Raw genomic sequence first — 25,740 nt, forward strand, 5'->3', positions numbered from 1 at the left:
CAGTCCCACTCCAGGTTCCATTCCCATTCCAGGTTCCAGTCCCACTCCAGGTTCCAGTCCCACTCCAGGTTCCAGTCTCACTCCAGGTTCCAATCTCACTCCAGTTTCCACTCCCACTCCATGTTCCAGTCTCACTCCAGGTTCCAGTCACACTACAGGTTCCAGTCCTACTCCAGGTTCCAGTCCCACTCTAGGTTCCAGTCCCATTCCAGGTTCCAGTCCCTCTCCAGGTTCCAGTCCCTCTCCATGTTCAAGTCCCACTCCAGGTTCCAGTCCCACTCCAGGTTCGTGTCTCATTCCAGGTTCCACTCCCACTCCAGGTTCCAGTCTCACTCCAGGTTCCAGTGCCACTCCAGGTTCCAGTCTCACTCCAGGTTCCAGTCCCACTTCAGGTTCCAGTCCCACTCCAGATTCCAGTCTCACTCCAGGTTCCAGTCCCTCTCCAGGTTCCAGTCCCACTCCAGTTTCCTGTCCAATCCAGGTTCCAGTCCCACTCCAGGTTCCAGTCCCTCTCCAGGTTCCAGTCCCTCTCCAGGTTCCAGTGCCACTCCAGGTTCCAGTCCCACTCCCGCTTCCAGTCTCACTCCAGCTTCCAGTCTCACTCCAGGTTCCAGTCCAACTCCTGGTTCCAGTCCCTCTCCTGGTTCCAGTCCCACTCCAGGTTTCAGTCCGTATCCAGGTTCCAGTCACACTCCAGGCTCCAATCCCTCTCCAGGTTCCAGTCCCACTCCAGGTTCCAGTCCCACTCCAGGACCAGTCTCACTCCAGGTTCCAGTCCCACTCCAGGTTCCAGTCTCACTCCAGGTTCCAGTCCCACTTCAGGTTCCTGTCTCACTCCAGTTCACAGTCCCACTCCACGTTCGTGTCTGACTCCAGGTTCGACTCCCACTCCAGGTTCGACTTCCACTCCAGGTTCCAGTCTCACTCCAGGTTCCAGTCCCACTCCAGGTTCGACTCTCACTCTAGGTTCGACTCCCACTCCTTATTAACGTCCCTCTCCAGGTTCCAGTCTCACTCCAGGTTCCAGTCCCACTCCAGGTTCCAGTCTCACTCCAGGTTCCAGTCCCACTCCAGGTTCCAGCACCAGTCCAGGTTTTAGTCTCACTCCAGGTTCCAGTCCCACTCCAGGTTCCTGTCCCTCTCCAGGATCCAGTCCCACTCCAGGTACCAGACCCACTCCAGCTTACAGTCCCACTCCAGGCTCCAGTCTCACTCCAGGTTCCAGTCCCACTCCAGGTTTCAGTCCCACTCCATGTTCGTGTCTGACTCCAGGTTCGACTAAAACTCCAGGTTCGACTCCCACTCCAGGTTCAAGTCTCACTCCAGGTTCCAGTCTCACTCCAGGTTCCAGTCCCACTCCAGGTTCGTGTCTCACTCCAGGTTAGACTCCCACTCCACGTTCGACTCCCACTCCAGGTTCCAGTCTCACTCCAGGTTCCAGTCCCACTCCAGGTTCCAGTCTCACTCCAGGTTTCAGTCCCTCTCCAGCTTCCAGTCTCACTCCAGGTTCCAGTCCCACTCCAGGTTCCAGTCTCACTCCAGGTTCCAGTCTCACTCCAGGTTCCAGTCCCTCTCCAGGTTCCAGTCTCACTCCAGGTTCCAGTCACATTCCAGGTTCCAGTCCCACTCAAGATTCCAGTCTCACTCCAGGTTCCAGTCCCTCTCCACGTTTCAGTCTCACTCCAGGTACCAGTCCCACTCCAGGTTCCAGTACCTCTCCTTGTTCCAGTCCCACTCCAGGTTCCAGTCCCACTCCAGGCTCCAGGCCCTCTCCAGGTTTCAGTCCCACTCCAGGTTCCAGTCTCACTCCAGGTTCCAGTCTCACTCCAGGTTCCAGCCTCACTCCAGGTTCCAGTCACATTCCAGGTTCCAGTCTCACTCCAGGTTCCAGTCTCACTCCAGCTTCCAGTCTCACTCCAGGTACCAGTCCCACTCCAGGTTCCAGTACCTCTCCTTGTTCCAGTCCCACTCCAGGTTCCAGTCCCACTCCAGGCTCCAGGCCCTCTCCAGGTTCCAGTCCGACTCCAGGTTCCAGTACCTCTACTTGTTCCAGTCCCACTACAGGTTCCAGTCCCACTCCAGGTTCCAAACTCACTCCAGGTTCCAGTCACATTCAAGGTTCCAGTCCCACTCCAGGTTCCAGTCCCGCTCCAGGTTCCAGTCGCACTCCATGTTCCAGTCCCTCTCCAGGTTCCAGTCCGAGTTCAGATTCGACTCCCACTCCAGGTTCCAGTCGCATTCCAGGTTCCAGTCCCACTCCAGGTTCCAGTCCCACTCCAGGTTCCAGTCTCATTCCAGTTTCCAGTCCCACTCCAGGTTCCAGTCATTTTCCAGGTTCCAGTCTCACTCCAGGTTCCGGTCCGACTCCAGGTTCCAGTCCCACTCCAGGTTCCAGTCCCACTCCAGGTTCCAGTCCCTCTCCAAGTTCTAGTCCCTCTCCAGGTTCCAGTCCCTCTCCAGGTTCCAGTCCACTCCAGGTTCCAGTCCCACTCCAGGTTCTAGTCCCTCCTCAGGTTCCAGTCCCTCTCCAGGTTCCAGTCCACTCCAGGTTCCAGTCCATCTCCAGGCTCATATCTCACTCCAGGTTCCAGTCCTACTCCAGGAGCCAGTCTCCCTCCAGGTTAGTGTCTCACTCCCGGAGCGACTCCCTCTCCAGTTCGACTCCCACTCCAGGTTCCAATCCCACTCCAGGTTCCAGTCCCACTCCAGGTTCCAGTCTCACTCCAGGTTCCAGTCCCACTCCAGGTTCCAGTCTCACTCCAGGTTCCAGTCCCACTCCAGGTCCCAGTCTCACTCCAGCTTCCTGGCCCACTTCAGGTTCCAGTCTCACTCTAGGTTCCAGTCCCACTCCAGATTCCAGTCTCACTGCAGGTTCCAGTCCCTCTCCACGTTCCAGTCCCACTCCAGTTTCCAGTCCAACTCCAGGTTCCGGTACAAATCCAGGTTCCAGTCTTACTCCAGGTTCCAGCCCCTCTCCAGGTTCCAGTCCCTCTCCAGGTTCCAGTCTCACTCTAGGTTCCAGTCCCACTCCAGGTTCCAGTCTCACTCCAGGTTCCAGTCTCACTCCAGTTTCCAGTCCCACTCCAGGTTCCAGTCCCTCTCCAGGATCCAGTCCATCCCCAGGTTCCAGTCCCTCTACTGGTTCCAGTCCCACTCCAGGTTCCAGTCCCTCTCCAGGTTCCAGTCTCACTCCAGGCTCCAGTCCCTCTAGAGGTTCCAGTCCCACTCCGGGTTCCAATCTCACTCCAGCTTCCAGTCCCACCCCAGGTTCCAGTCCCTCTCCAGGTTCCAGTCCCTCTCCAGGATCCAGTTCCACTCCAGGTTCGTGTCTGACTTCAGGTTCGACTCCCACTCCACGTTCAAGTCCCACTCCAGGTTCCTTTCTCACTCCAGGTTCCAGTCCCACTCCAGGTTCCAGTCCCACTCCAGGTTCCAGTACCACTCCAGGTTCGTGTCTCACTCCAGGTTCCATTCCCTCTCCAGGTTCCAGTGCCACTCCAGGTTCCAGTCTCACTCCAGGTTCCAGTCCCACTCCAGGTTCCAGCCTCACTCCAGGTTCCAGATTTACTCCAGGTTCCTGGCCCACTACAGGTTCCAGTCTCACTCCAGGTTCCAGTCCCACTCAAGATTCCTGTCTCACTCCAGGTTCCAGTCCCTCTCCCCGTTTCAGTCCCACTCCAGTTTCCAGTCCCACTCCAGGTTCCTGTCCCACTCCAGGTTCCAGTCCTACTCCAGGTTCCAGCCCCTCTCCAGGTTCCAGTCCCTCTCCAGGTTCCAGTCTCACTCCAGGTTCCAGTCCCACTCCAGGTTCCAGTCTCACTCCAGGTTCCAGTCTCACTCCAGTTTCCAGTCCCACTCCAGGTTCCAGTCCCTCTCCTGGTTCCAGTCCCACTCCAGGTTCCAGTCCCTCTCCTGGTTCCAGACCCACTCCAGGTTCCAGTCCCTCTCCTGGTTCCAGTCCCACTCCAGGTTCCAGTCCCTCTCCTGGTTCCAGACCCACTCCAGGTTCCAGTCCCTCTCCAGGTTCCAGTCACACTCCAGGCTCCAGTCCCTCTTGAAGTTCCACTCCCACTCCGGGTTCTTTATCACTCCAGCTTCCAGTCCCACCCGAGGTTCCAGTCCCACTCCAGGGTCCAGTCCCACTCCAGGTTTCAGTCCCACTCCAGGCTCGAGTCTCACTCCAGTTTCCAGTCCCGCTCCAGGTTCCAATCCCACTCCAGGTTCGTGTCTGACTTCAGGTTCGACTCCCACTCGAGGTTCGACTCCCACTCCAGGTTCCACTCTCACTCCAGGTTCCAGTCTCACTCCATCTTCCAGTCTCACTCCAGGTTCCAGTCTCACTCCAGTTTCCAGTCACACTCCAGGTTCCAGTCCCACTCCAGGTTCCAGTCTCATTCCAGTTTCCAGTCCCACTCCAGGTTCCAGTCCCACTCCAAGTTCCAGTCATTTTCCAGGTTCCAGTCTCACTCCAGGTTCCGGTCCGACTCCAGGTTCCAGTCCCACTCCAGGTTCCAGTCCCACTCCAGGTTCCAGTCCCACTCCAGGTTCCAGTCCACTCCAGGTTCCAGTCCCACTCCAGGTTCTAGTCCCTCCTCAGGTTCCAGTCCCTCTCCAGGTTCCAGTCCCTCTCCAGGTTCCAGTCCCACTCCAGGTTCCAGTCCCTCTCCAGGTTCCAGTCCACTCCAGGTTCCAGTCCATCTCCAGGCTCATATCTCACTCCAGGTTCCAGTCCTACTCCAGGAGCCAGTCTCCCTCCAGGTTAGTGTCTCACTCCCGGAGCGACTCCCTCTCCAGGTCGACTCCCACTCCAGGTTCCAGTCCATCTCCAGGTTCCAGTCTCACTCCAGGTTCCAGTCCCACTCCAGGTTCCAGTCTCACTCCAGGTTCCAGTCCCACTCCAGGTTCCAGTCTCACTCCATGTTCCAGTCTCAATCCAGGTTCCAGTCCCACTCCAGGTTCCAGTCCCACTCCAGGTTCCAGTACCACTCCAGGTTCGTGTCTCACTCCAGGTTCCATTCCCTCTCCAGGTTCCAGTGCCACTCCAGGTTCCAGTCTCACTCCAGGTTCCAGTCCCACTCCAGGTTCCAGCCTCACTCCAGGTTCCAGATTTACTCCAGGTTCCTGGCCCACTCCAGGTTCCAGTCTCACTCCAGGTTCCAGTCCCACTCCAGTTTCCAGTCCCACTCCAGGTTCCTGTCCCACTCCAGGTTCCAGTCCCACTCCAGGTTCCAGCCCCTCTCCAGGTTCCAGTCCCTCTCCAGGTTCCAGTCTCACTCCAGGTTCCAGTCCCACTCCAGGTTCCAGTCTCACTCCAGGTTCCAGTCTCACTCCAGTTTCCAGTTCCACTCCAGGTTCCAGTCTCACTACAGGTTCCAGTCTCACTCCAGGTTCCAGTCCCACTCCTGGTTCCAATCCCACTGCAGGTTCCAGTCTCACTCCAGGTTCAAATCCCACACCAGGTTCCAGTCTCACTCCTGGTTCCAGTCCCTCTCCACGTTCCAGTCTCTCTCCAGGTTCCAGACTCACTCCAGGTTCCAGTCCCACTCCAGGTTCGACTCCCAATCCAGCTTCCAGTCCCACTCCAGGTTCCATCCCACTCCAGTTTCGACTCTCACTCCAGGTTCGACTCCCACTCCAGGCTCCAGTCTCACTCCAGGTTCCAGTCCCACTCCAGGTTCCAGTCCCACTCCAGGTTCGTGTCTGACTCCAGGTTCGATTCCAACTCCATGTTCGACTCCCACTCCAGGTTCCAGTCTCACTCCAGGTTCCAGTCTCACTCCAGGTTCCAGTGATACTTCAGTTTCCAGTCCCACTCCAGGTTCCAGTCCCAATCCAGGTTCGTGTCTCACTCCAGGTTCGACTCCCACTCCACGTTCGACTCCCACTCCAGGTTCCTGTCTCACTCCTGGTTCCAGTCCCACTCCAGGTTCCAGTCACACTCCAGGTTCCCGTCCCTCTCCAGCTTCCAGTCTCACTCCAGGTTCCAGTCCCACTCCAGGTTCAAGTCTCACTCCAGGTTCCAGTCACACTCCAGGTTCCCGTCCCTCTCCAGCTTCCAGTCTCACTCCAGCTTACAGTCCCACTCCAGGTTCCATTCCCATTCCAGGTTCCAGTCCCACTCCAGGTTCCAGTCCCACTCCAGGTTCCAGTCTCACTCCAGGTTCCAATCTCACTCCAGTTTCCACTCCCACTCCATGTTCCAGTCTCACTCCAGGTTCCAGTCTCACTACAGGTTCCAGTCCTACTCCAGGTTCCAGTCCCACTCTAGGTTCCAGTCCCATTCCAGGTTCCAGTCCCTCTCCAGGTTCCAGTCCCTCTCCATGTTCAAGTCCCACTCCAGGTTCCAGTCCCACTCCAGGTTCGTGTCTCATTCCAGGTTCCACTCCCACTCCAGGTTCCAGTCTCACTCCAGGTTCCAGTGCCACTCCAGGTTCCAGTCTCACTCCAGGTTCCAGTCCCACTTCAGGTTCCAGTCCCACTCCAGATTCCAGTCTCACTCCAGGTTCCAGTCCCTCTCCAGGTTCCAGTCCCACTCCAGTTTCCTGTCCAATCCAGGTTCCAGTCCCACTCCAGGTTCCAGTCCCTCTCCAGGTTCCAGTCCCTCTCCAGTTTCCAGTGCCACTCCAGGTTCCAGTCCCACTCCCGCTTCCAGTCTCACTCCAGCTTCCAGTCTCACTCCAGGTTCCAGTCCAACTCCTGGTTCCAGTCCCTCTCCTGGTTCCAGTCCCACTCCAGGTTTCAGTCCGTATCCAGGTTCCAGTCACACTCCAGGCTCCAATCCCTCTCCAGGTTCCAGTCCCACTCCAGGTTCCAGTCCCACTCCAGGACCAGTCTCACTCCAGGTTCCAGTCCCACTCCAGGTTCCAGTCTCACTCCAGGTTCCAGTCCCACTTCAGGTTCCTGTCTCACTCCAGTTCACAGTCCCACTCCACGTTCGTGTCTGACTCCAGGTTCGACTCCCACTCCAGGTTCGACTTCCACTCCAGGTTCCAGTCTCACTCCAGGTTCCAGTCCCACTCCAGGTTCGACTCTCACTCTAGGTTCGACTCCCACTCCTTATTAACGTCCCTCTCCAGGTTCCAGTCTCACTCCAGGTTCCAGTCCCACTCCAGGTTCCAGTCTCACTCCAGGTTCCAGTCCCACTCCAGGTTCCAGCACCAGTCCAGGTTTTAGTCTCACTCCAGGTTCCAGTCCCACTCCAGGTTCCTGTCCCTCTCCAGGATCCAGTCCCACTCCAGGTACCAGACCCACTCCAGCTTACAGTCCCACTCCAGGCTCCAGTCTCACTCCAGGTTCCAGTCCCACTCCAGGTTTCAGTCCCACTCCATGTTCGTGTCTGACTCCAGGTTCGACTAAAACTCCAGGTTCGACTCCCACTCCAGGTTCAAGTCTCACTCCAGGTTCCAGTCTCACTCCAGGTTCCAGTCCCACTCCAGGTTCGTGTCTCACTCCAGGTTAGACTCCCACTCCACGTTCGACTCCCACTCCAGGTTCCAGTCTCACTCCAGGTTCCAGTCCCACTCCAGGTTCCAGTCTCACTCCAGGTTTCAGTCCCTCTCCAGCTTCCAGTCTCACTCCAGGTTCCAGTCCCACTCCAGGTTCCAGTCTCACTCCAGGTTCCAGTCTCACTCCAGGTTCCAGTCCCTCTCCAGGTTCCAGTCTCACTCCAGGTTCCAGTCTCACTCCAGGTTCCAGTCACATTCCAGGTTCCAGTCCCACTCAAGATTCCAGTCTCACTCCAGGTTCCAGTCCCTCTCCACGTTTCAGTCTCACTCCAGGTACCAGTCCCACTCCAGGTTCCAGTACCTCTCCTTGTTCCAGTCCCACTCCAGGTTCCAGTCCCACTCCAGGCTCCAGGCCCTCTCCAGGTTTCAGTCCCACTCCAGGTTCCAGTCTCACTCCAGGTTCCAGTCTCACTCCAGGTTCCAGCCTCACTCCAGGTTCCAGTCACATTCCAGGTTCCAGTCTCACTCCAGGTTCCAGTCTCACTCCAGCTTCCAGTCTCACTCCAGGTACCAGTCCCACTCCAGGTTCCAGTACCTCTCCTTGTTCCAGTCCCACTCCAGGTTCCAGTCCCACTCCAGGCTCCAGGCCCTCTCCAGGTTCCAGTCCGACTCCAGGTTCCAGTACCTCTACTTGTTCCAGTCCCACTACAGGTTCCAGTCCCACTCCAGGTTCCAAACTCACTCCAGGTTCCAGTCACATTCAAGGTTCCAGTCCCACTCCAGGTTCCAGTCCCGCTCCAGGTTCCAGTCGCACTCCATGTTCCAGTCCCTCTCCAGGTTCCAGTCCGAGTTCAGATTCGACTCCCACTCCAGGTTCCAGTCGCATTCCAGGTTCCAGTCCCACTCCAGGTTCCAGTCCCACTCCAGGTTCCAGTCTCATTCCAGTTTCCAGTCCCACTCCAGGTTCCAGTCATTTTCCAGGTTCCAGTCTCACTCCAGGTTCCGGTCCGACTCCAGGTTCCAGTCCCACTCCAGGTTCCAGTCCCACTCCAGGTTCCAGTCCCTCTCCAAGTTCTAGTCCCTCTCCAGGTTCCAGTCCCTCTCCAGGTTCCAGTCCACTCCAGGTTCCAGTCCCACTCCAGGTTCTAGTCCCTCCTCAGGTTCCAGTCCCTCTCCAGGTTCCAGTCCACTCCAGGTTCCAGTCCATCTCCAGGCTCATATCTCACTCCAGGTTCCAGTCCTACTCCAGGAGCCAGTCTCCCTCCAGGTTAGTGTCTCACTCCCGGAGCGACTCCCTCTCCAGTTCGACTCCCACTCCAGGTTCCAATCCCACTCCAGGTTCCAGTCCCACTCCAGGTTCCAGTCTCACTCCAGGTTCCAGTCCCACTCCAGGTTCCAGTCTCACTCCAGGTTCCAGTCCCACTCCAGGTCCCAGTCTCACTCCAGCTTCCTGGCCCACTTCAGGTTCCAGTCTCACTCTAGGTTCCAGTCCCACTCCAGATTCCAGTCTCACTGCAGGTTCCAGTCCCTCTCCACGTTCCAGTCCCACTCCAGTTTCCAGTCCAACTCCAGGTTCCGGTACAAATCCAGGTTCCAGTCTTACTCCAGGTTCCAGCCCCTCTCCAGGTTCCAGTCCCTCTCCAGGTTCCAGTCTCACTCTAGGTTCCAGTCCCACTCCAGGTTCCAGTCTCACTCCAGGTTCCAGTCTCACTCCAGTTTCCAGTCCCACTCCAGGTTCCAGTCCCTCTCCAGGATCCAGTCCATCCCCAGGTTCCAGTCCCTCTACTGGTTCCAGTCCCACTCCAGGTTCCAGTCCCTCTCCAGGTTCCAGTCTCACTCCAGGCTCCAGTCCCTCTAGAGGTTCCAGTCCCACTCCGGGTTCCAATCTCACTCCAGCTTCCAGTCCCACCCCAGGTTCCAGTCCCTCTCCAGGTTCCAGTCCCTCTCCAGGATCCAGTTCCACTCCAGGTTCGTGTCTGACTTCAGGTTCGACTCCCACTCCACGTTCAAGTCCCACTCCAGGTTCCTTTCTCACTCCAGGTTCCAGTCCCACTCCAGGTTCCAGTCCCACTCCAGGTTCCAGTACCACTCCAGGTTCGTGTCTCACTCCAGGTTCCATTCCCTCTCCAGGTTCCAGTGCCACTCCAGGTTCCAGTCTCACTCCAGGTTCCAGTCCCACTCCAGGTTCCAGCCTCACTCCAGGTTCCAGTTTTACTCCAGGTTCCTGGCCCACTCCAGGTTCCAGTCTCACTCCAGGTTCCAGTCCCACTCAAGATTCCTGTCTCACTCCAGGTTCCAGTCCCTCTCCCCGTTTCAGTCCCACTCCAGTTTCCAGTCCCACTCCAGGTTCCTGTCCCACTCCAGGTTCCAGTCCTACTCCAGGTTCCAGCCCCTCTCCAGGTTCCAGTCTCACTCAAGTTTCCAGTCCCACTCCAGGTTCCAGTCCCTCTCCTGGTTCCAGTCCCACTCCAGGTTCCAGTCCCTCTCCTGGTTCCAGACCCACTCCAGGTTCCAGTCCCTCTCCTGGTTCCAGTCCCACTCCAGGTTCCAGTCCCTCTCCTGGTTCCAGACCCACTCCAGGTTCCAGTCCCTCTCCAGGTTCCAGTCACACTCCAGGCTCCAGTCCCTCTTGAAGTTCCACTCCCACTCCGGGTTCTTTATCACTCCAGCTTCCAGTCCCACCCGAGGTTCCAGTCCCACTCCAGGGTCCAGTCCCACTCCAGGTTTCAGTCCCACTCCAGGCTCGAGTCTCACTCCAGTTTCCAGTCCCGCTCCAGGTTCCAATCCCACTCCAGGTTCGTGTCTGACTTCAGGTTCGACTCCCACTCGAGGTTCGACTCCCACTCCAGGTTCCACTCTCACTCCAGGTTCCAGTCTCACTCCATCTTCCAGTCTCACTCCAGGTTCCAGTCTCACTCCAGTTTCCAGTCACACTCCAGGTTCCAGTCCCACTCCAGGTTCCAGTCTCATTCCAGTTTCCAGTCCCACTCCAGGTTCCAGTCCCACTCCAAGTTCCAGTCATTTTCCAGGTTCCAGTCTCACTCCAGGTTCCGGTCCGACTCCAGGTTCCAGTCCCACTCCAGGTTCCAGTCCCACTCCAGGTTCCAGTCCCACTCCAGGTTCCAGTCCACTCCAGGTTCCAGTCCCACTCCAGGTTCTAGTCCCTCCTCAGGTTCCAGTCCCTCTCCAGGTTCCAGTCCCTCTCCAGGTTCCAGTCCCACTCCAGGTTCCAGTCCCTCTCCAGGTTCCAGTCCACTCCAGGTTCCAGTCCATCTCCAGGCTCATATCTCACTCCAGGTTCCAGTCCTACTCCAGGAGCCAGTCTCCCTCCAGGTTAGTGTCTCACTCCCGGAGCGACTCCCTCTCCAGGTCGACTCCCACTCCAGGTTCCAGTCCATCTCCAGGTTCCAGTCTCACTCCAGGTTCCAGTCCCACTCCAGGTTCCAGTCTCACTCCAGGTTCCAGTCCCACTCCAGGTTCCAGTCTCACTCCATGTTCCAGTCTCAATCCAGGTTCCAGTCCCACTCCAGGTTCCAGTCCCACTCCAGGTTCCAGTACCACTCCAGGTTCGTGTCTCACTCCAGGTTCCATTCCCTCTCCAGGTTCCAGTGCCACTCCAGGTTCCAGTCTCACTCCAGGTTCCAGTCCCACTCCAGGTTCCAGCCTCACTCCAGGTTCCAGATTTACTCCAGGTTCCTGGCCCACTCCAGGTTCCAGTCTCACTCCAGGTTCCAGTCCCACTCCAGTTTCCAGTCCCACTCCAGGTTCCTGTCCCACTCCAGGTTCCAGTCCCACTCCAGGTTCCAGCCCCTCTCCAGGTTCCAGTCCCTCTCCAGGTTCCAGTCTCACTCCAGGTTCCAGTCCCACTCCAGGTTCCAGTCTCACTCCAGGTTCCAGTCTCACTCCAGTTTCCAGTTCCACTCCAGGTTCCAGTCTCACTACAGGTTCCAGTCTCACTCCAGGTTCCAGTCTCACTCCAGGCTCGAGGCCCTCTCCAGGTTCCAGTCCCACTCCAGGTTCCAGTCCCACTCCTGGTTCCAATCCCACTGCAGGTTCCAGTCTCACTCCAGGTTCAAATCCCACACCAGGTTCCAGTCTCACTCCTGGTTCCAGTCTCACTCCTGGTTCCAGTCTCACTCCAGGTTCCAGTCTCACTCCAGGTTCCAGTCCCTCTCCAGGTTCCAGTCCCTCTCCAGGTTCCAGTCCCTCTCCAGGTTCCAGTCCGAGTCCAGATTCGACTCCCACTCCAGGTTCCAGTCCCACTCCAGGTTCCAGTCCCACTCCAGGTTCCAGTCTCATTCCAGGTTCCAGTCTCACTCCAGCTTCCGGTCCCTCTCCAGGTTCCAGTCCCTCTCCAGGTTCCAGCCTCACTCCAGGTTCCAGTCCCACTCCAGGTTCCAGTCCCACTCCAGGTCCAAGTCCCACTCCAGGTCCCAGTCTCACTCCAGCTTCCTGGCCCACTTCAGGTTCCAGTCTCACTCTAGGTTCCAGTCCCACTCCAGATTCCAGTCTCACTGCAGGTTCCAGTCCCTCTCCACGTTCCAGTCCCACTCCAGTTTCCAGTCCAACTCCAGGTTCCGGTACAAATCCAGGTTCCAGTCTTACTCCAGGTTCCAGCCCCTCTCCAGGTTCCAGTCCCTCTCCAGGTTCCAGTCTCACTCTAGGTTCCAGTCCCACTCCAGGTGCCAGTCTCACTCCAGGATCCAGTCTCACTCTAGTTTCCAGTCCCACTCCAGGTTCCAGCCCCTCTCCTGGTTCCAGTCCATCCCCAGGTTCCAGTCCCTCTACTGGTTCCAGTCACACTCCAGGTTCCAGTCCCTCTCCAGGTTCCAGTCTCACTCCAGGTTCCAGTCCCTCTAGAGGTTCCAGTCCCACTCCGGGTTCCAATCTCACTCCAGCTTCCAGTCCCACCCCAGGTTCCAGTCCCTCTCCAGGTTCCAGTCCCTCTCCAGGATCCAGTCCCACTCCATGTTCGTGTCTGACTTCAGGTTCGACTCCCACTCCACGTTCCAGTCCAACTCCAGGTTCCTTTCTCACTCCAGGTTCCAGTCCCACTCCAGGTTCCAGTCCCACTCCAGGTTCCAGTACCACTCCAGGTTCGTGTCTCACTCCAGGTTCCATTCCCTCTCCAGGTCCCAGTGCCACTCCAGGTTCCAGTCTCACTCCAGGTTCCAGTCCCACTCCAGGTTCCAGCCTCACTCCAGGTTCCAGTTTTACTCCAGGTTCCTGGCCCACTCCAGGTTCCAGTCTCACTCCAGGTTCCAGTCCCACTCAAGATTCCAGTCTCACTCCAGGTTCCAGTCCCTCTCCACGTTTCAGTCCCACTCCAGTTTCCAGTCCCACTCCAGGTTCCAGTCCCACTCCAGGTTCCAGTCTTACTCCAGGTTCCAGCCCCTCTCCAGGTTCCAGTCCCTCTCCAGGTTCCAGTCTCACTCCAGGTTCCAGTCCCACTCCAGGTTCCAGTCTCACTCCAGGTTCCAGTCTCACTCCAGTTTCCAGTCCCACTCCAGGTTCCAGTCCCTCTCCTGGTTCCAGTCCCACTCCAGGTTCCAGTCCCTCTCCTGGTTCCAGACCCACTCCAGGTTCCAGTCCCTCTCCAGGTTCCAGTCACACTCCAGGCTCCAGTCCCTCTTGAGGTTCCACTCCCACTCCGGGTTCTTTCTCACTCCAGCTTCCAGTCCCACCCCAGGTTCCAGTCCCTCTCCAGGGTCCAGTCCCACTCCAGTTTCCTGTCCAATCCAGGTTCCAGTCCCACTCCAGGTTCCAGTCCCTCTCCAGTTTCCAGTCCCTCTCCAGGTTCCAGTGCCACTCCAGGTTCCAGTCCCACTCCCGCTTCCAGTCTCACTCCAGCTTCCAGTCTCACTCCAGGTTCCAGTCCAACTCCTGGTTCCAGTCCCTCTCCTGGTTCCAGTCCTACTCCAGGTTTCAGTCCGTATCCAGGTTCCAGTCACACTCCTGGCTCCAATCCCTCTCCAGGTTCCAGTCCCACTCCAGGTTCCAGTCCCACTCCAGGACCAGTCTCACTCCAGGATCCAGTCCCACTCCAGGTTCCAGTCTCACTCCAGGTTCCAGTACCACTTCAGGTTCCTGTCTCACTCCAGTTCACAGTCCCACTCCACGTTCGTGTCTGACTCCAGGTTCGACTCCCACTCCAGGTTCGACTTCCACTCCAGGTTCCAGTCTCACTCCAGGTTCCAGTCTCACTCCAGGTTCCAGTCACTCTCCAGGTTCCAGTCCCACTCCAGGTTCCAGTCCTACTCCAGGATGGTGTCTCACTCCTGGTTCGACTCCCACTCCTTATTAACGTCCCTCTCCAGGTTCCAGTCTCACTCCAGGTTCCAGTCCCACTCCAGGTTCCAGTCTCACTCCAGGTTCCAGTCCCACTCCAGGTTCCAGCACCAGTCCATGTTTTAGTCTCACTCCAGGTTCCAGTCCCACTCCAGGTTCCTGTCCCTCTCCAGGATCCAGTCCCACTCCTGGCTCCAGTCTCACTCCAGGTTCCAGTCCCACTCCAGGTTTCAGTCCCACTCCATGTTCGTGTCTGACTCCAGGTTCGACTAAAACTCCAGGTTCGACTCCCACTCCAGGTTCAAGTCTCACTCCAGGTTCCAGTCTCACTCCAGGTTCCAGTGATACTTCAGGTTCCATTCCCACTCCAGGTGCCAGTCCCACTCCAGGTTCAAGTCTCACTCCAGGTTAGACTCCCACTCCACGTTCGACTCCCACTCCAGGTTCCAGTCTCACTCCAGGTTCCAGTCCCACTCCAGGTTCCAGTCTCACTCCAGGTTTCAGTCCCTCTCCAGCTTCCAGTCTCACTCCAGGTTCAAGTCCCACTCCAGGTTCCAGTCTCACTCCAGGTTCCAGTCTCACTCCAGGTTCCAGTCCCTCTCCAGGTTCCAGTCTCACTCCAGGTTCCAGTCCCACTCCAGGTTCCATTCCCATTCCAGGTTCCAGTCCCACTCCAGGTTCCAGTCCCAATCCAGGTTCCAGTGCCACTCCAGGTTCCAGTCTTACTCCAGGTTCCTTGCCCACTCCAGGTTCCAGTCTCACTGAAGATTCCAGGCTCAATCCAGGTTCCAGGCCAACCGCAGGTTCCAGTCCCACTCCAGGTTCCAGTCCCACTCCAGGCTCCAGTCCCACTCCAGGTTCCAGTCCCTCTCCAGTTTCCAGTCTCACTCTAGGTTCCAGTCCCACTCCAGGTTCCAGTTTCACTCCAGGTTCCAGTCTCACTCCAGGTTCTAGTCCCACTCCAGCTTCCAGTCTCTCTCCAGGTTCCAATCCCGCTCCAGGTTCCAGTCCCACTCCAGCTTCCAGTCTCACTCCAGGTTCCAGTCCCAATCCATGTTCCAGTCCCACTCCACGTTCCAGTCCCACTCCAGGTTCCCGTCTCACTCCAGGTTCCAGTCCCCCTCCAGGTTCCAGTCCCACTCCGGGTTCCAATCCCACTCCGGGTTCCAGACCCACTCCAGGTTCCAGTCCCTCTCCGGGTTCCAGTCCCACTCCGGATACCAGTCTCACTCCTCGTTCCAGTTCCACTCCAGGTTCCAGTCCCACTCCAGGTTCCAGTCCCACTCCAGGTTCCAGTCCCACTCCAGGTTCCAGTGCAACTCCAGGTTCCAGTCTCACTCCAGGTTACAGTTTCACTTCAGGTTCCAGTCTCACTCCAGGTCCCAGTCTCACTCCAGCTTCCTGGCCCACTCCAGGTTCCAGTCTCACTCCAGGTTCCAGTCCCTCTCCAGGTTCCAGTCCCACTCCAGTTTCCAGTCCCACTCCAGGTTCCAGTCCCACTCCAGGTTCCAGTCCCACTCCAGGTTCCAGTCCTTCTCCAGGTTCCAGTCCCTCTCCAGGTTCCAGTCTCACTCCAGGTTCCAGTCCCACTCCAGCTTCCAGTCTCACTCCAGGTTCAAGTCTCACTCCAGCTTCCAGTCCAACTCCTGGTTCCAGTCCCTCTCCTGGTACCAGTCCCACTCCAGGTTTCAGTCCCTATCCAGGTTCCAGTCACACTCCAGGCTCCAATCCCTCTCCAGGTTCCAGTCCCACTCCAGGTTCCAGTCCCACTCCAGGTTCCAGTCTCAATCCGTGTTCCAGTCCCACTCCAGGTTCCAGTCTCACTCCAGGTTCCAGTCCCAATCCAGGTTCCAGTCTCACTCCAGTTCACAGTCAAACTCCACGTTCCTGGCCCATTCCAGGTTCCAGCCTCACTCCAGGTTCCAGTCCCACTCCAGATTCCAGTCTCACTCCAGGTTCCAGTCCCTCTCCAGGTTCCATCCCCACTCCAATTTCCAGCCCCACTCCAGGTTCCAGTCCCACTCCAGGTTCCAGTCGTACTCCAGGTTCCAGTCCGACTCCAGGTTCCAGTCCCTCTCCAGGTTCCAGTCTCACTCCAGGTTCCAGTCCCATTTCAGATTCCAGTCTCACTCCAGTTTCCAGTCTCACTCCAGGTTCCAGTCCCACTCCAGGTTCCAGTCCCACTCCAGTTCCAATCCCACTCCAGGTTCCAGTCCCACTCCAGGTTCCAGTATCAGTCCAGGTTCCAGTCCCACTCCAGGTTCCAGTCTCATTCCAGGTTCCAGTCTCACTCCAGAATCCAGTCCCACTCCAGGTTCCAGTCCCACTCGAAGTTCGAGTCCCACTCCAGGTTCCAGTCCCACTCCAGGTTCCAGTCCCACTCCAGGTTCGAGTCCCACTCCAGGTTCCAGTCCCTCGCCAGGTTCCAGTCCGAGTCCAGTTTCGACTCCCACTCCAGGTTCCGGTCCCACTCCAGGTTCCAGTTCCACTCCAGGTTCCAGTCCCACTCCTGGTTCCAGTCCCTCTCCAGGGTCCAGTCCCACTCCAGCTTCCAGTCCCTCTCCTCGTTCCAGTCCCACTCCAGATTCCAGTCCCACTCCAGGTTCCAGTCCCACTCCAGCTTCCAGTCCCTCTCCTCGTTCCAGTCCCACTCCAGATTCCAGTCCCACTCCAGTTCCAATCCCACTCCAGGTTCCAGTCGCACTCCAGGTTCCAGTCACAATCCAGGTTCCAGTCCCATTCCAGGTTCCAGTTCCACTCCAGGTTCCAGTCTCACTCCAGGTTCCAGTCCCACTCCAGGTTCCAGTCCCACTCGAGTATCGAGTCCCACTCCAGGTTCCAGTACCACTCCATCTTCCATTCCCTCACCAGGTTCCAGTCCGAGTCCAGGTTCGACTCCCACTCCAGGTTCCAGTCCCACTCCAGGTTCCAGTTCCACTCCAGGTTCCAGTCCCACTCCAGGTTCCATTCCCTCTCCATGTTCCAGTCCCACTCCAGGTTCCAGTCGCACTCCAGCTTCCAGTCCCACACCTGGTTCCAGTCCCTCTCCAGGTTCCAGTCCCACTCCAGGTTCCAGTCCCATTCCAGTTTCCAGTCCCACTCCAGGTTCCAGTCATTTTCCAGGTTCCAGTCTCACTCCAGGTTCCGGTCCGACTCCAGGTTCCAGTCCCACTCCAGGTTCCAGTCCCACTCCAGGTTCCAGTCCCTCTCCAGGTTCTAGTCCCTCTCCAGGTTCCAGTCCCTCTCCAGGTTCCAGTCCACTCCAGGTTACAGTCCATCTCCAGGCTCATATCTCACTCCAGGTTCCAGTCCTACTCCAGGAGCCAGTCTCCCTCCAGGTTAGTGTCTCACTCCCGGAGCGACTCCCTCTCCAGGTCGAATCCCACTCCTGGTTCCAGTCCCACTCCAGGTTCCAGTCTCACTCCAGGTTCCAGTCCCACTCCAGGTTCCAGTCTCAATCCAGGTTCCAGTCTCAATCCAGGTTCCAGTCTCACTCCAGTTTCCACTCCCACTCCATGTTCCAGTCTCACTCCAGGTTCCAGTCTCACTCCAGGGTCCAGTCCCACTCCAGGTTCCAGTCTCACTACAGGTTCGAGTCTTTCTCCAGGTTCCAGCTCCCTCTCCAGGTTCCAGTCCCACTCCAGGTTCCAGTCTCACTCCAGGTTCCAGTCCCACTCCAGGTTCCAGTCCCACTCCAGCTTCCTGGCCCACTTCAGGTTCCAGTCTCACTCCAGGTTCCAGTCCCACTCCAGGTTCCAGTCCCACTCAAGGTCCCAGTCTCACTCCAGCTTCCTGGCCCACTTCAGGTTCCAGTCTCACTCCAGGTTCCAGTCCCACTCCAGGTTCCAGTCTCACTCCAGGTTCCAGTCTCACTCCAGTTTCCAAACCCACTCCAGGTTCCAGTCCCTCTCCAGATTCGACCCTCACTCCAGGTTCCAGTCCCACTCCAGGTTCCAGTCCCACTCCAGGTTCCAGTTCCACTCCAGGTTCGTGTCTCATTCCAGGTTCCAGTCCCACTCCAGGTTCCAGTCCCACTCCAGGTTCCAGTCCCACTCCAGGTTCCTGTCTCATTCCAGGTTCCAGTCCCATTCAGGTTTCAGTTCCACTGCAGGTTCCAGTCCCACTCAAGGTTCCAGTCCCACTCGAGGTTCGTGTCTCATTCCAGGTTCCAGTCCCACTCCAGGTTCCAGTCCCACTCCAGGTTCCAGTCTCAGTCCAATTTCCAGTCCCACTCCCGCTTCCAGTCTCACTCCAGGTTCCAGTCTCACTCCAGGTTCCAGTCCAACTCCTGGTTCCAGTCCCTCTCCTGGTTCCAGTCCCACTCCAGGTTCCAGTCACACTCCAGGCTCCAATCCCTCTCCAGGTTCCAGTCCTACTCCAGGTTCCAGTCCCACTCCAGGTTCCAGTCTCACTCCAGGTTCCAGTCCCACTCCAGGTTCCAGTCTCACTCCAGGTTCCAGTCCCACTTCAGGTTCCTGTCTCACTCCAGTTCACAGTCCCACTCCACGTTCGTGTCTGACTCCAGGTTCGACTCCCACTCCATGTTCGACTTCCACTCCAGGTTCCAGTCTCACTCCAGGTTCCAGTCTCACTCCAGGTTCCAGTCACTCTCCAGGTTCCAGTCCCACTCCAGGTTCCAGTCCCTCTCCAGGTTCCAGTCTCACTCCAGGTTCCAGTCCCAGTCCAGGTTCCACACTCACTCCAGGTTCCAGTCCCACTTAAGGTTCCAGTCCCACTCCAGTTTCCAGTCCCACTCCAGGTTTGACTCTCACTCCAGGTTCGACTCCCACTCCAGATTAACGTCCCTCTCCAGGTTCCAGTCTCACTCCAGGTTCCAGTCCCACTCCAGGTTCCAGTCGCACTCCAGGTTCCAGTCCCACTCCAGGTTCCAGCACCAGTCCAGGTTTTAGTCTCACTCCAGGTTCCAGTCCCACTCCAGGTTCCTGTCCCACTCCATGTTCGTGTCTGACTCCAGGTTCGACTCCAACTCCAGGTTCGACTCCCACTCCAGGTTCAAGTCTCACTCCAGGTTCCAGTCTCACTCCAGGTTCCAGTGATACTTCAGGTTCCAGTCCCACTCCAGGTTCAAGTCCCAATCCAGGTTCGTGTCTCACTCCAGCTTAGACTCCCACTCCACGTTCGACTCCCACTCCAGGTTCCAGTCTCACTCCAGGTTCCAGTCCCACTCCAGGTTCCAGTCTCACTCCAGGTTCCAGTCCCTCTCCAGCTTCCAGTCTCACTCCAGGTTCCAGTCCCACTCCAGGTTCCAGTCTCACTCCAGGTTCCAGTCTCACTCCAGTTTCCAGTCCCTCTCCAGGTTCCAGTCTCACTCCAGGTTCCAGTCGCACTCCAGGTTCCATTCCCATTCCAGGTTCCAGTCCCACTCCAGGTTCCAGTCCCACTCCAGGTTCCAGTCTTACTCCAGGTTCCTTGCCCACTCCAGGTTCCAGTCTCACTCAAGATTCCAGGCTCACTCCAGGTTCCAGTCCAACCGCAGGTTCCAGTCCCACTCCAGGTCCAAGTCCCACTCCAGGTTCCAGTCTTACTTCAGTTTCCAGTCCCACTCCAGGTTCCAGTCCCTCTCCAGTTTCCAGTCTCACTCCAGGTTCCAGTCCCTCTCCAGTTTCCAGTCTCACTCCAGGTTCCAGTCCCACTCCAGGTTCCAGTTTCACTCCAGGTTCCAGTCTCACTCCAGGTTCCAGTCCCACTCCAGCTTCCAGTCTCTCTCCAGGTTCCAATCCCTCTCCAGGTTCCAGTCCCACTCCAGCTTCCAGTCTCACTCCAGGTTCCAGTCCCACTCCACGTTCCAGTCCCACTCCACGTTCCAGTCCCACTCCAGGTTCCCGTCTCACTCCAGGTTCCCGTCTCACTCCAGGTTCCACTCCCACTCCAGGTTCCAGTCCCACTCCGGGTTCCAGTCCCACTCCGGTTCCAGACCCACTCCAGGTTCCAGTCCCTCTCCGGGTTCCAGTCCCACTCCGGATACCAGTCTCACTCCTCGTTCCAGTTCCACTCCAGGTTCCAGTCCCACTCCAGGTTCCAGTCCCACTCCAGGTTCCAGTGCCACTCCAGGTTCCAGTGCAACTCCAGGTTCCAGTCTCACTCCAGGTTCCAGTCTCACTTCAGGTTCCAGTCTCACTCCAGGTCCCAGTCTCACTCCAGCTTCCTGGCCCACTCCAGGTTCCAGTCTCACTCCAGGTTCCAGTCCCACTCCTGATTCCTGGCCCACTCCAGGTTCCAGTCTCACTCCAGGTTCCAGTCTCACTTCAGGTTCCAGTCTCACTCCAGCTTCCTGGCCCACTCCAGGTTCCAGTCTCACTCCAGGTTCCAGTCCCTCTCCAGCTTCCAGTCCCACTCCAGTTTCCAGTCCCACTCCAGGTTCCAGTCCCACTCCAGGTTCCAGTCCCACTCCAGGTTCCAGTCCCTCTCCAGGTTCCAGTCCCTCTCCAGGTTCCTGTCTCACTCCAGGTTCCAGTCCCACTCCAGTTTCCAGTCTCACTCCAGGTTCCAGTCTCACTCCAGGTTCCAGTCCAACTCCTGGTTCCAGTCCCTCTCCTGGTTCCAGTCCCACTCCAGGTTTCAGTCCCTATCCAGGTTCCAGTCACACTCCAGGCTCCAATCCCTCTCCAGGTTCCAGTCCCACTCCAGGTTCCAGTCCCACTCCAGGTTCCAGTCTCAATCCTGGTTCCAGTCCCACTCCAGGTTCCAGTCTCACTCCAGGTTCCAGTCCCAATCCAGGTTCCATTCTCACTCCAGTTCACAGTCAAACTCCACGTTCCTGGCCCACTCCAGGTTCCAGCCTCACTCCAGGTTCCTGTCCCTCTCCAGATTCCAGTCTCACTCCAGATTCCAGTCCCTCTCCAGGTTCCATCCCCACTCCAGTTTCCAGCCCCACTCCAGGTTCCAGTCCCACTCCAGGTTCCAGTCGTACTCCAGGTTCCAGTCCCACTACAGGTTCCAGTCCCTCTCCAGGTTCCAGTCTCACTCCAGGTTCCAGTCCCACTCCAGATGCCAGTCTCACTCCAGTTTCGAGTCTCACTCCAGGTTCCAGTCCCACTCCAGGTTCCAGTCCCACTCCAGTTCCAATCCCACTCCAGGTTCCAGTCCCACTCCAGGATCCAGTCTCACTCCAGGTTCCAGTCCCACTCCAGGTTCCAGTCTCATTCCAGGTTCCAGTCTCACTCCAGGTTCCAGTCCCACTCCAGGTTCCAGTCCCACTCGAAGTTCGAGTCCCACTCCAGGTTCCAGTCCCACTCCAGGTTCCAGTCCCACTCCAGGTTCGAGTCCCACTCCAGGTTCCTGTCCCTCGCCAGGTTCCAGTCCGAGTCCAGTTTCGACTCCCACTCCAGGTTCCGGTCCCACTCCAGGTTCCAGTTCCACTCCAGGTTCCAGTCCCACTCCAGGTTCCAGTCCCTCTCCTCGTTCCAGTCCCACTCCAGGTTCCAGTCACACTCCAGCTTCCAGTCCCTCTCCTCGTTCCAGTCCCACTCCAGGTTCCAGTCCCACTCTCGGTTCCAGTCTCACTCCAGGTTCCAGTCCCACTCCAGGTTCCAGGCGCACTCCAGTTTCCAGTCACACTCCAGGTTCCAGTCCCACTCCAGTTCCAATCCCACTCCAGGTTCCAGTCGCACTCCAGGTTCCAGTCTCAATCCAGGTTCCAGTCCCATTCCAGGTTCCAGTTCCACTCCAGGTTCCAGTCTCATTCCAGGTTCCAGTCCCACTCCAGGTTCCAGTCCCACTCGAGTTTCGAGTCCCACTCCAGGTTCCAGTCCCACTCCAGGTTCCAGTACCACTCCATCTTCCATTCCCTCACCAGGTTCCAGTCCGAGTCCAGGTTCGACTCCCACTCCATGTTCCAGTCCCACTCCAGGTTCCAGTCGCACTCCAGCTTCCAGTCCCACACCTGGTTCCAGTGCCTCTCCATGTTCCAGTCCCAGTCCAGGTTCCAGTCGCACTCCACGTTCGTGTCTGACTCCAGGTTCGACTCCCACTCCAGGATCGACTTCCACTCCAGGTTCCAGTCTCACTCCAGGTTCCAGTCTCATTCCAGGTTCCAGTCTCACTCCAGGTTCCAGTCACTCTCCAGGTTCCAGTCCCACTCCAGGTTCGTGTCTCACTCCTGGTTCGACTCCCACTCCAGGTTCGACTCCCACTCTAGGTTCCACTCTCACTCCAGGTTCCAGTCCCTCTCCAGGTTCCAGTCCCGATCCAGGTTCCAGTCTCACTCCAGGTTCCAGTCCCTCTCCAGGTTCCATTCTAACTCCAGGTTCCAGTCCCACTCCAGGTTCCAGTCCCTCTCCACGTTCCAGTCTCTCTCCAGGTTCCAGACTCACTCCAGGTTCCAGTCCCACTTAAGGTTCCAGTCGTACTCCAGGTTCCAGTCTCACTCCAGGTTCGACTCCCAATCCAGCTTCCAGTCCCACTCCAGGTTCGACTCCCACTCTAGGTTTTTACTCCCGCTCCAGGTTCCAGTCCCGCTCCAGGTTCCAGTCCCACTCCAGGTTCCAGTCCCACTCCAGGTTCGTGTCTGACTCCAGGTTCGATTCCAACTCCATGTTCGACTCCCACTCCAGGTTCCAGTCTCACTCCAGGTTCCAGTCTCACTCCAGGTTCCAGTGATACTTCAGTTTCCAGTCCCACTCCAGGTTCCAGTCCCACTCCAGGTTCGTGTCTCACTCCAGGTTCGACTCCCACTCCACGTTCGACTCCCACTCCAGGTTCCTGTCTCACTCCTGGTTCCAGTCCCACTCCAGGTTCCAGTCACACTCCAGGTTCCCGTCCCTCTCCAGCTTCCAGTCTCACTCCAGGTTCCAGTCCCACTCCAGGTTCAAGTCTCACTCCAGGTTCCAGTCTCACTCCAGCTTACAGTCCCACTCCAGGTTCCATTCCCATTCCAGGTTCCAGTCCCACTCCAGGTTCCAGTCCCACTCCAGGTTCGTGTCTGACTCCAGGTTCGACTCCAACTCCAGCTTCGACTCCCACTCCAGGTTCCAGTCTCACTCCAGGTTCCAGTCTCACTCCAGGTTCCAGTGATACTTCAGGTTCCAGTCCCACTCCAGGTTCCAGTCTCACTCCATGTTCCAGTGTAACTCCAGGTTCCAGTCCCTCTCCAGGTTCCATTCTCACTCCAGGTTCCAGTCCCACTCCAGGTTCCATTCCCATTCCAGGTTCCAGTCCCTCTCCAGGTTCCAGACTCACTCCAGGTTCCAGTCTCACTTAAGGTTCCAGTCCCACTCCAGGTTCCAGTCTCACTCCAGGTTTGACTCCCACTCCAGGTTCCAGTCACACTCCAGGGTTGACTCCCACTCCAGTTTTTTACTCCCACTCCAGGTTCCAGTCCCACTCCAGGTTCCAGTCCCACTCCAGGTTCGACTCTCAATCCAGGTTCGAATCCCACTCCAGCTTACGGTCCCTCTCCAGGTTCCAATCACACTCCAGGTTCCAGTCTCACTCCAGGTTCCAGTCCCACTCCAGGTTCCAGTCCACTCCAGGTTCCAGTCCCACTCCAGGTTCCAGCACAACTCCAGGTTTTAGTCTCACTCCAGGTTCCAGTCTCACTCCAGGTTCCAGTCCCACTCCAGCTTCCAGTCTCACTCCAGGTTCCAGTCCCACTCCACGTTCCAGTCCCACTCCACGTTCCAGTCCCACTGCAGGTTCCCGTCTCACTCCAGGTTCCCGTCTCACTCCAGGTTCCACTCCCACTCCAGGTTCCAGTCCCACTCCGGGTTCCAGTCCCACTCCAGTTCCAGACCCACTCCAGGTTCCAGTCCCTCTCCGGGTTCCAGTCCCACTCCGGATACCAGTCTCACTCCTCGTTCCAGTTCCACTCCAGGTTCCAGTCCCACTCCAGGTTCCAGTCCCACTCCAGGTTCCAGTCCCACTCCAGGTTCCAGTGCCACTCCAGGTTCCAGTCCCACTCCAGGTTCCAGTCTCACTCCAGGTTCCAGTCTCACTTCAGGTTCCAGTCTCACTCCAGGTCCCAGTCTCACTCCAGCTTCCTGGCCCACTCCAGGTCCCAGTCTCACTCCAGCTTCCTGGCCCACTCCAGGTTCCAGTCTCACTCCAGGTTCCAGTCCCTCTCCAGCTTCCAGTCCCACTCTAGTTTCCAGTCCCACTCCAGGTTCCAGTCCCACTCCAGGTTCCAGTCCCACTCCAGGTTCCAGTCCCTCTCCAGGTTCCAGTCCCTCTCCAGGTTCCTGTCTCACTCCAGGTTCCAGTCCCACTCCAGTTTCCAGTCTCACTCCAGGTTCCAGTCTCACTCCAGGTTCCAGTCCAACTCCTGGTTCCAGTCCCTCTCCTGGTTCCAGTCCCACTCCAGGTTTCAGTCCCTATCCAGGTTCCAGTCACACTCCAGGCTCCAATCCCTCTCCAGGTTCCAGTCCCACTCCAGGTTCCAGTCCCACTCCAGGTTCCAGTCTCAATCCTGGTTCCAGTCCCACTCCAGGTTCCAGTCTCACTCCAGGTTCCAGTCCCAATCCAGGTTCCATTCTCACTCCAGTTCACAGTCAAACTCCACGTTCCTGGCCCACTCCAGGTTCCAGCCTCACTCCAGGTTCCTGTCCCACTCCAGATTCCAGTCTCACTCCAGATTCCAGTCCCTCTCCAGGTTCCATCCCCACTCCAGTTTCCAGCCCCACTCCAGGTTCCAGTCCCACTCCAGGTTCCAGTCGTACTCCAGGTTCCAGTCCCACTCCAGCTTCCAGTCCCTCTCCTCGTTCCAGTCCCACTCCAGGTTCCAGTCCCACTCCCGGTTCCAGTCTCACTCCAGGTTCCAGTCCCACTCCAGGTTCCAGGCGCACTCCAGTTTCCAGTCACACTCCAGGTTCCAGTCCCACTCCAGTTCCAATCCCACTCCAGGTTCCAGTCGCACTCCAGGTTCCAGTCTCAATCCAGGTTCCAGTCCCATTCCAGGTTCCAGTTCCACTCCAGGTTCCAGTCTCATTCCAGGTTCCAGTCCCACTCCAGGTTCCAGTCCCACTCGAGTTTCGAGTCCCACTCCAGGTTCCAGTACCACTCCATCTTCCATTCCCTCACCAGGTTCCAGTCCGAGTCCAGGTTCGACTCCCACTCCAGGTTCCAGTGCCTCTCCATGTTCCAGTCCCACTCCAGGTTCCAGTCCCACTCCAGGTTCCAGTCTCACTCCATGTTCCAGTGTAACTCCAGGTTCCAGTCCCTCTCCAGGTTCCATTCTCACTCCAGGTTCCAGTCCCACTCCAGGTTCCATTCCCATTCCAGGTTCCAGTCCCTCTCCAGGTTCCAGACTCACTCCAGGTTCCAGTCTCACTTAAGGTTCCAGTCCCACTCCAGGTTCCAGTCTCACTCCAGGTTTGACTCCCACTCCAGGTTCCAGTCACACTCCAGGGTTGACTCCCACTCCAGTTTTTTACTCCCACTCCAGGTTCCAGTCCCACTCCAGGTTCCAGTCCCACTCCAGGTTCGACTCTCAATCCAGGTTCGAATCCCACTCCAGCTTACGGTCCCTCTCCAGGTTCCAATCACACTCCAGGTTCCAGTCTCACTCCAGGTTCCAGTCCCACTCCAGGTTCCAGTCCACTCCAGGTTCCAGTCCCACTCCAGGTTCCAGCACAACTCCAGGTTTTAGTCTCACTCCAGGTTCCAGTCTCACTCCAGGTTCCAGTCCCACTCCAGCTTCCAGTCTCACTCCAGGTTCCAGTCCCACTCCACGTTCCAGTCCCACTCCACGTTCCAGTCCCACTGCAGGTTCCCGTCTCACTCCAGGTTCCCGTCTCACTCCAGGTTCCACTCCCACTCCAGGTTCCAGTCCCACTCCGGGTTCCAGTCCCACTCCAGTTCCAGACCCACTCCAGGTTCCAGTCCCTCTCCGGGTTCCAGTCCCACTCCGGATACCAGTCTCACTCCTCGTTCCAGTTCCACTCCAGGTTCCAGTCCCACTCCAGGTTCCAGTCCCACTCCAGGTTCCAGTCCCACTCCAGGTTCCAGTGCCACTCCAGGTTCCAGTCCCACTCCAGGTTACAGTCTCACTCCA

The 25,740-nt window shown here is 57.5% G+C and overlaps 2 protein-coding genes across 2 annotated transcripts in view; both read left to right on the forward strand.

The window, feature by feature from the left end:
• nrxn2b (neurexin 2b) overlaps positions 1-25,740 on the forward strand; it is a 1,731,499-nt gene that overhangs the window by 842,979 nt on the left and 862,780 nt on the right. The gene's annotated exons all lie outside the window — the stretch shown is intronic.
• Positions 1-25,740, forward strand: part of LOC144670204 (uncharacterized) — a 242,057-nt gene that overhangs the window by 204,747 nt on the left and 11,570 nt on the right. Inside the window, 1 exon segment of the mRNA XM_078532690.1 lies at positions 3,048-3,123. Coding sequence (XP_078388816.1) covers positions 3,048-3,123 — 76 coding nt within the window.

This window comes from Cetorhinus maximus, chromosome 31 (assembly GCF_964194155.1).
Source record: "Cetorhinus maximus chromosome 31, sCetMax3.hap1.1, whole genome shotgun sequence".
In the NCBI taxonomy this organism is placed as follows: domain Eukaryota; kingdom Metazoa; phylum Chordata; class Chondrichthyes; order Lamniformes; family Cetorhinidae; genus Cetorhinus; species Cetorhinus maximus.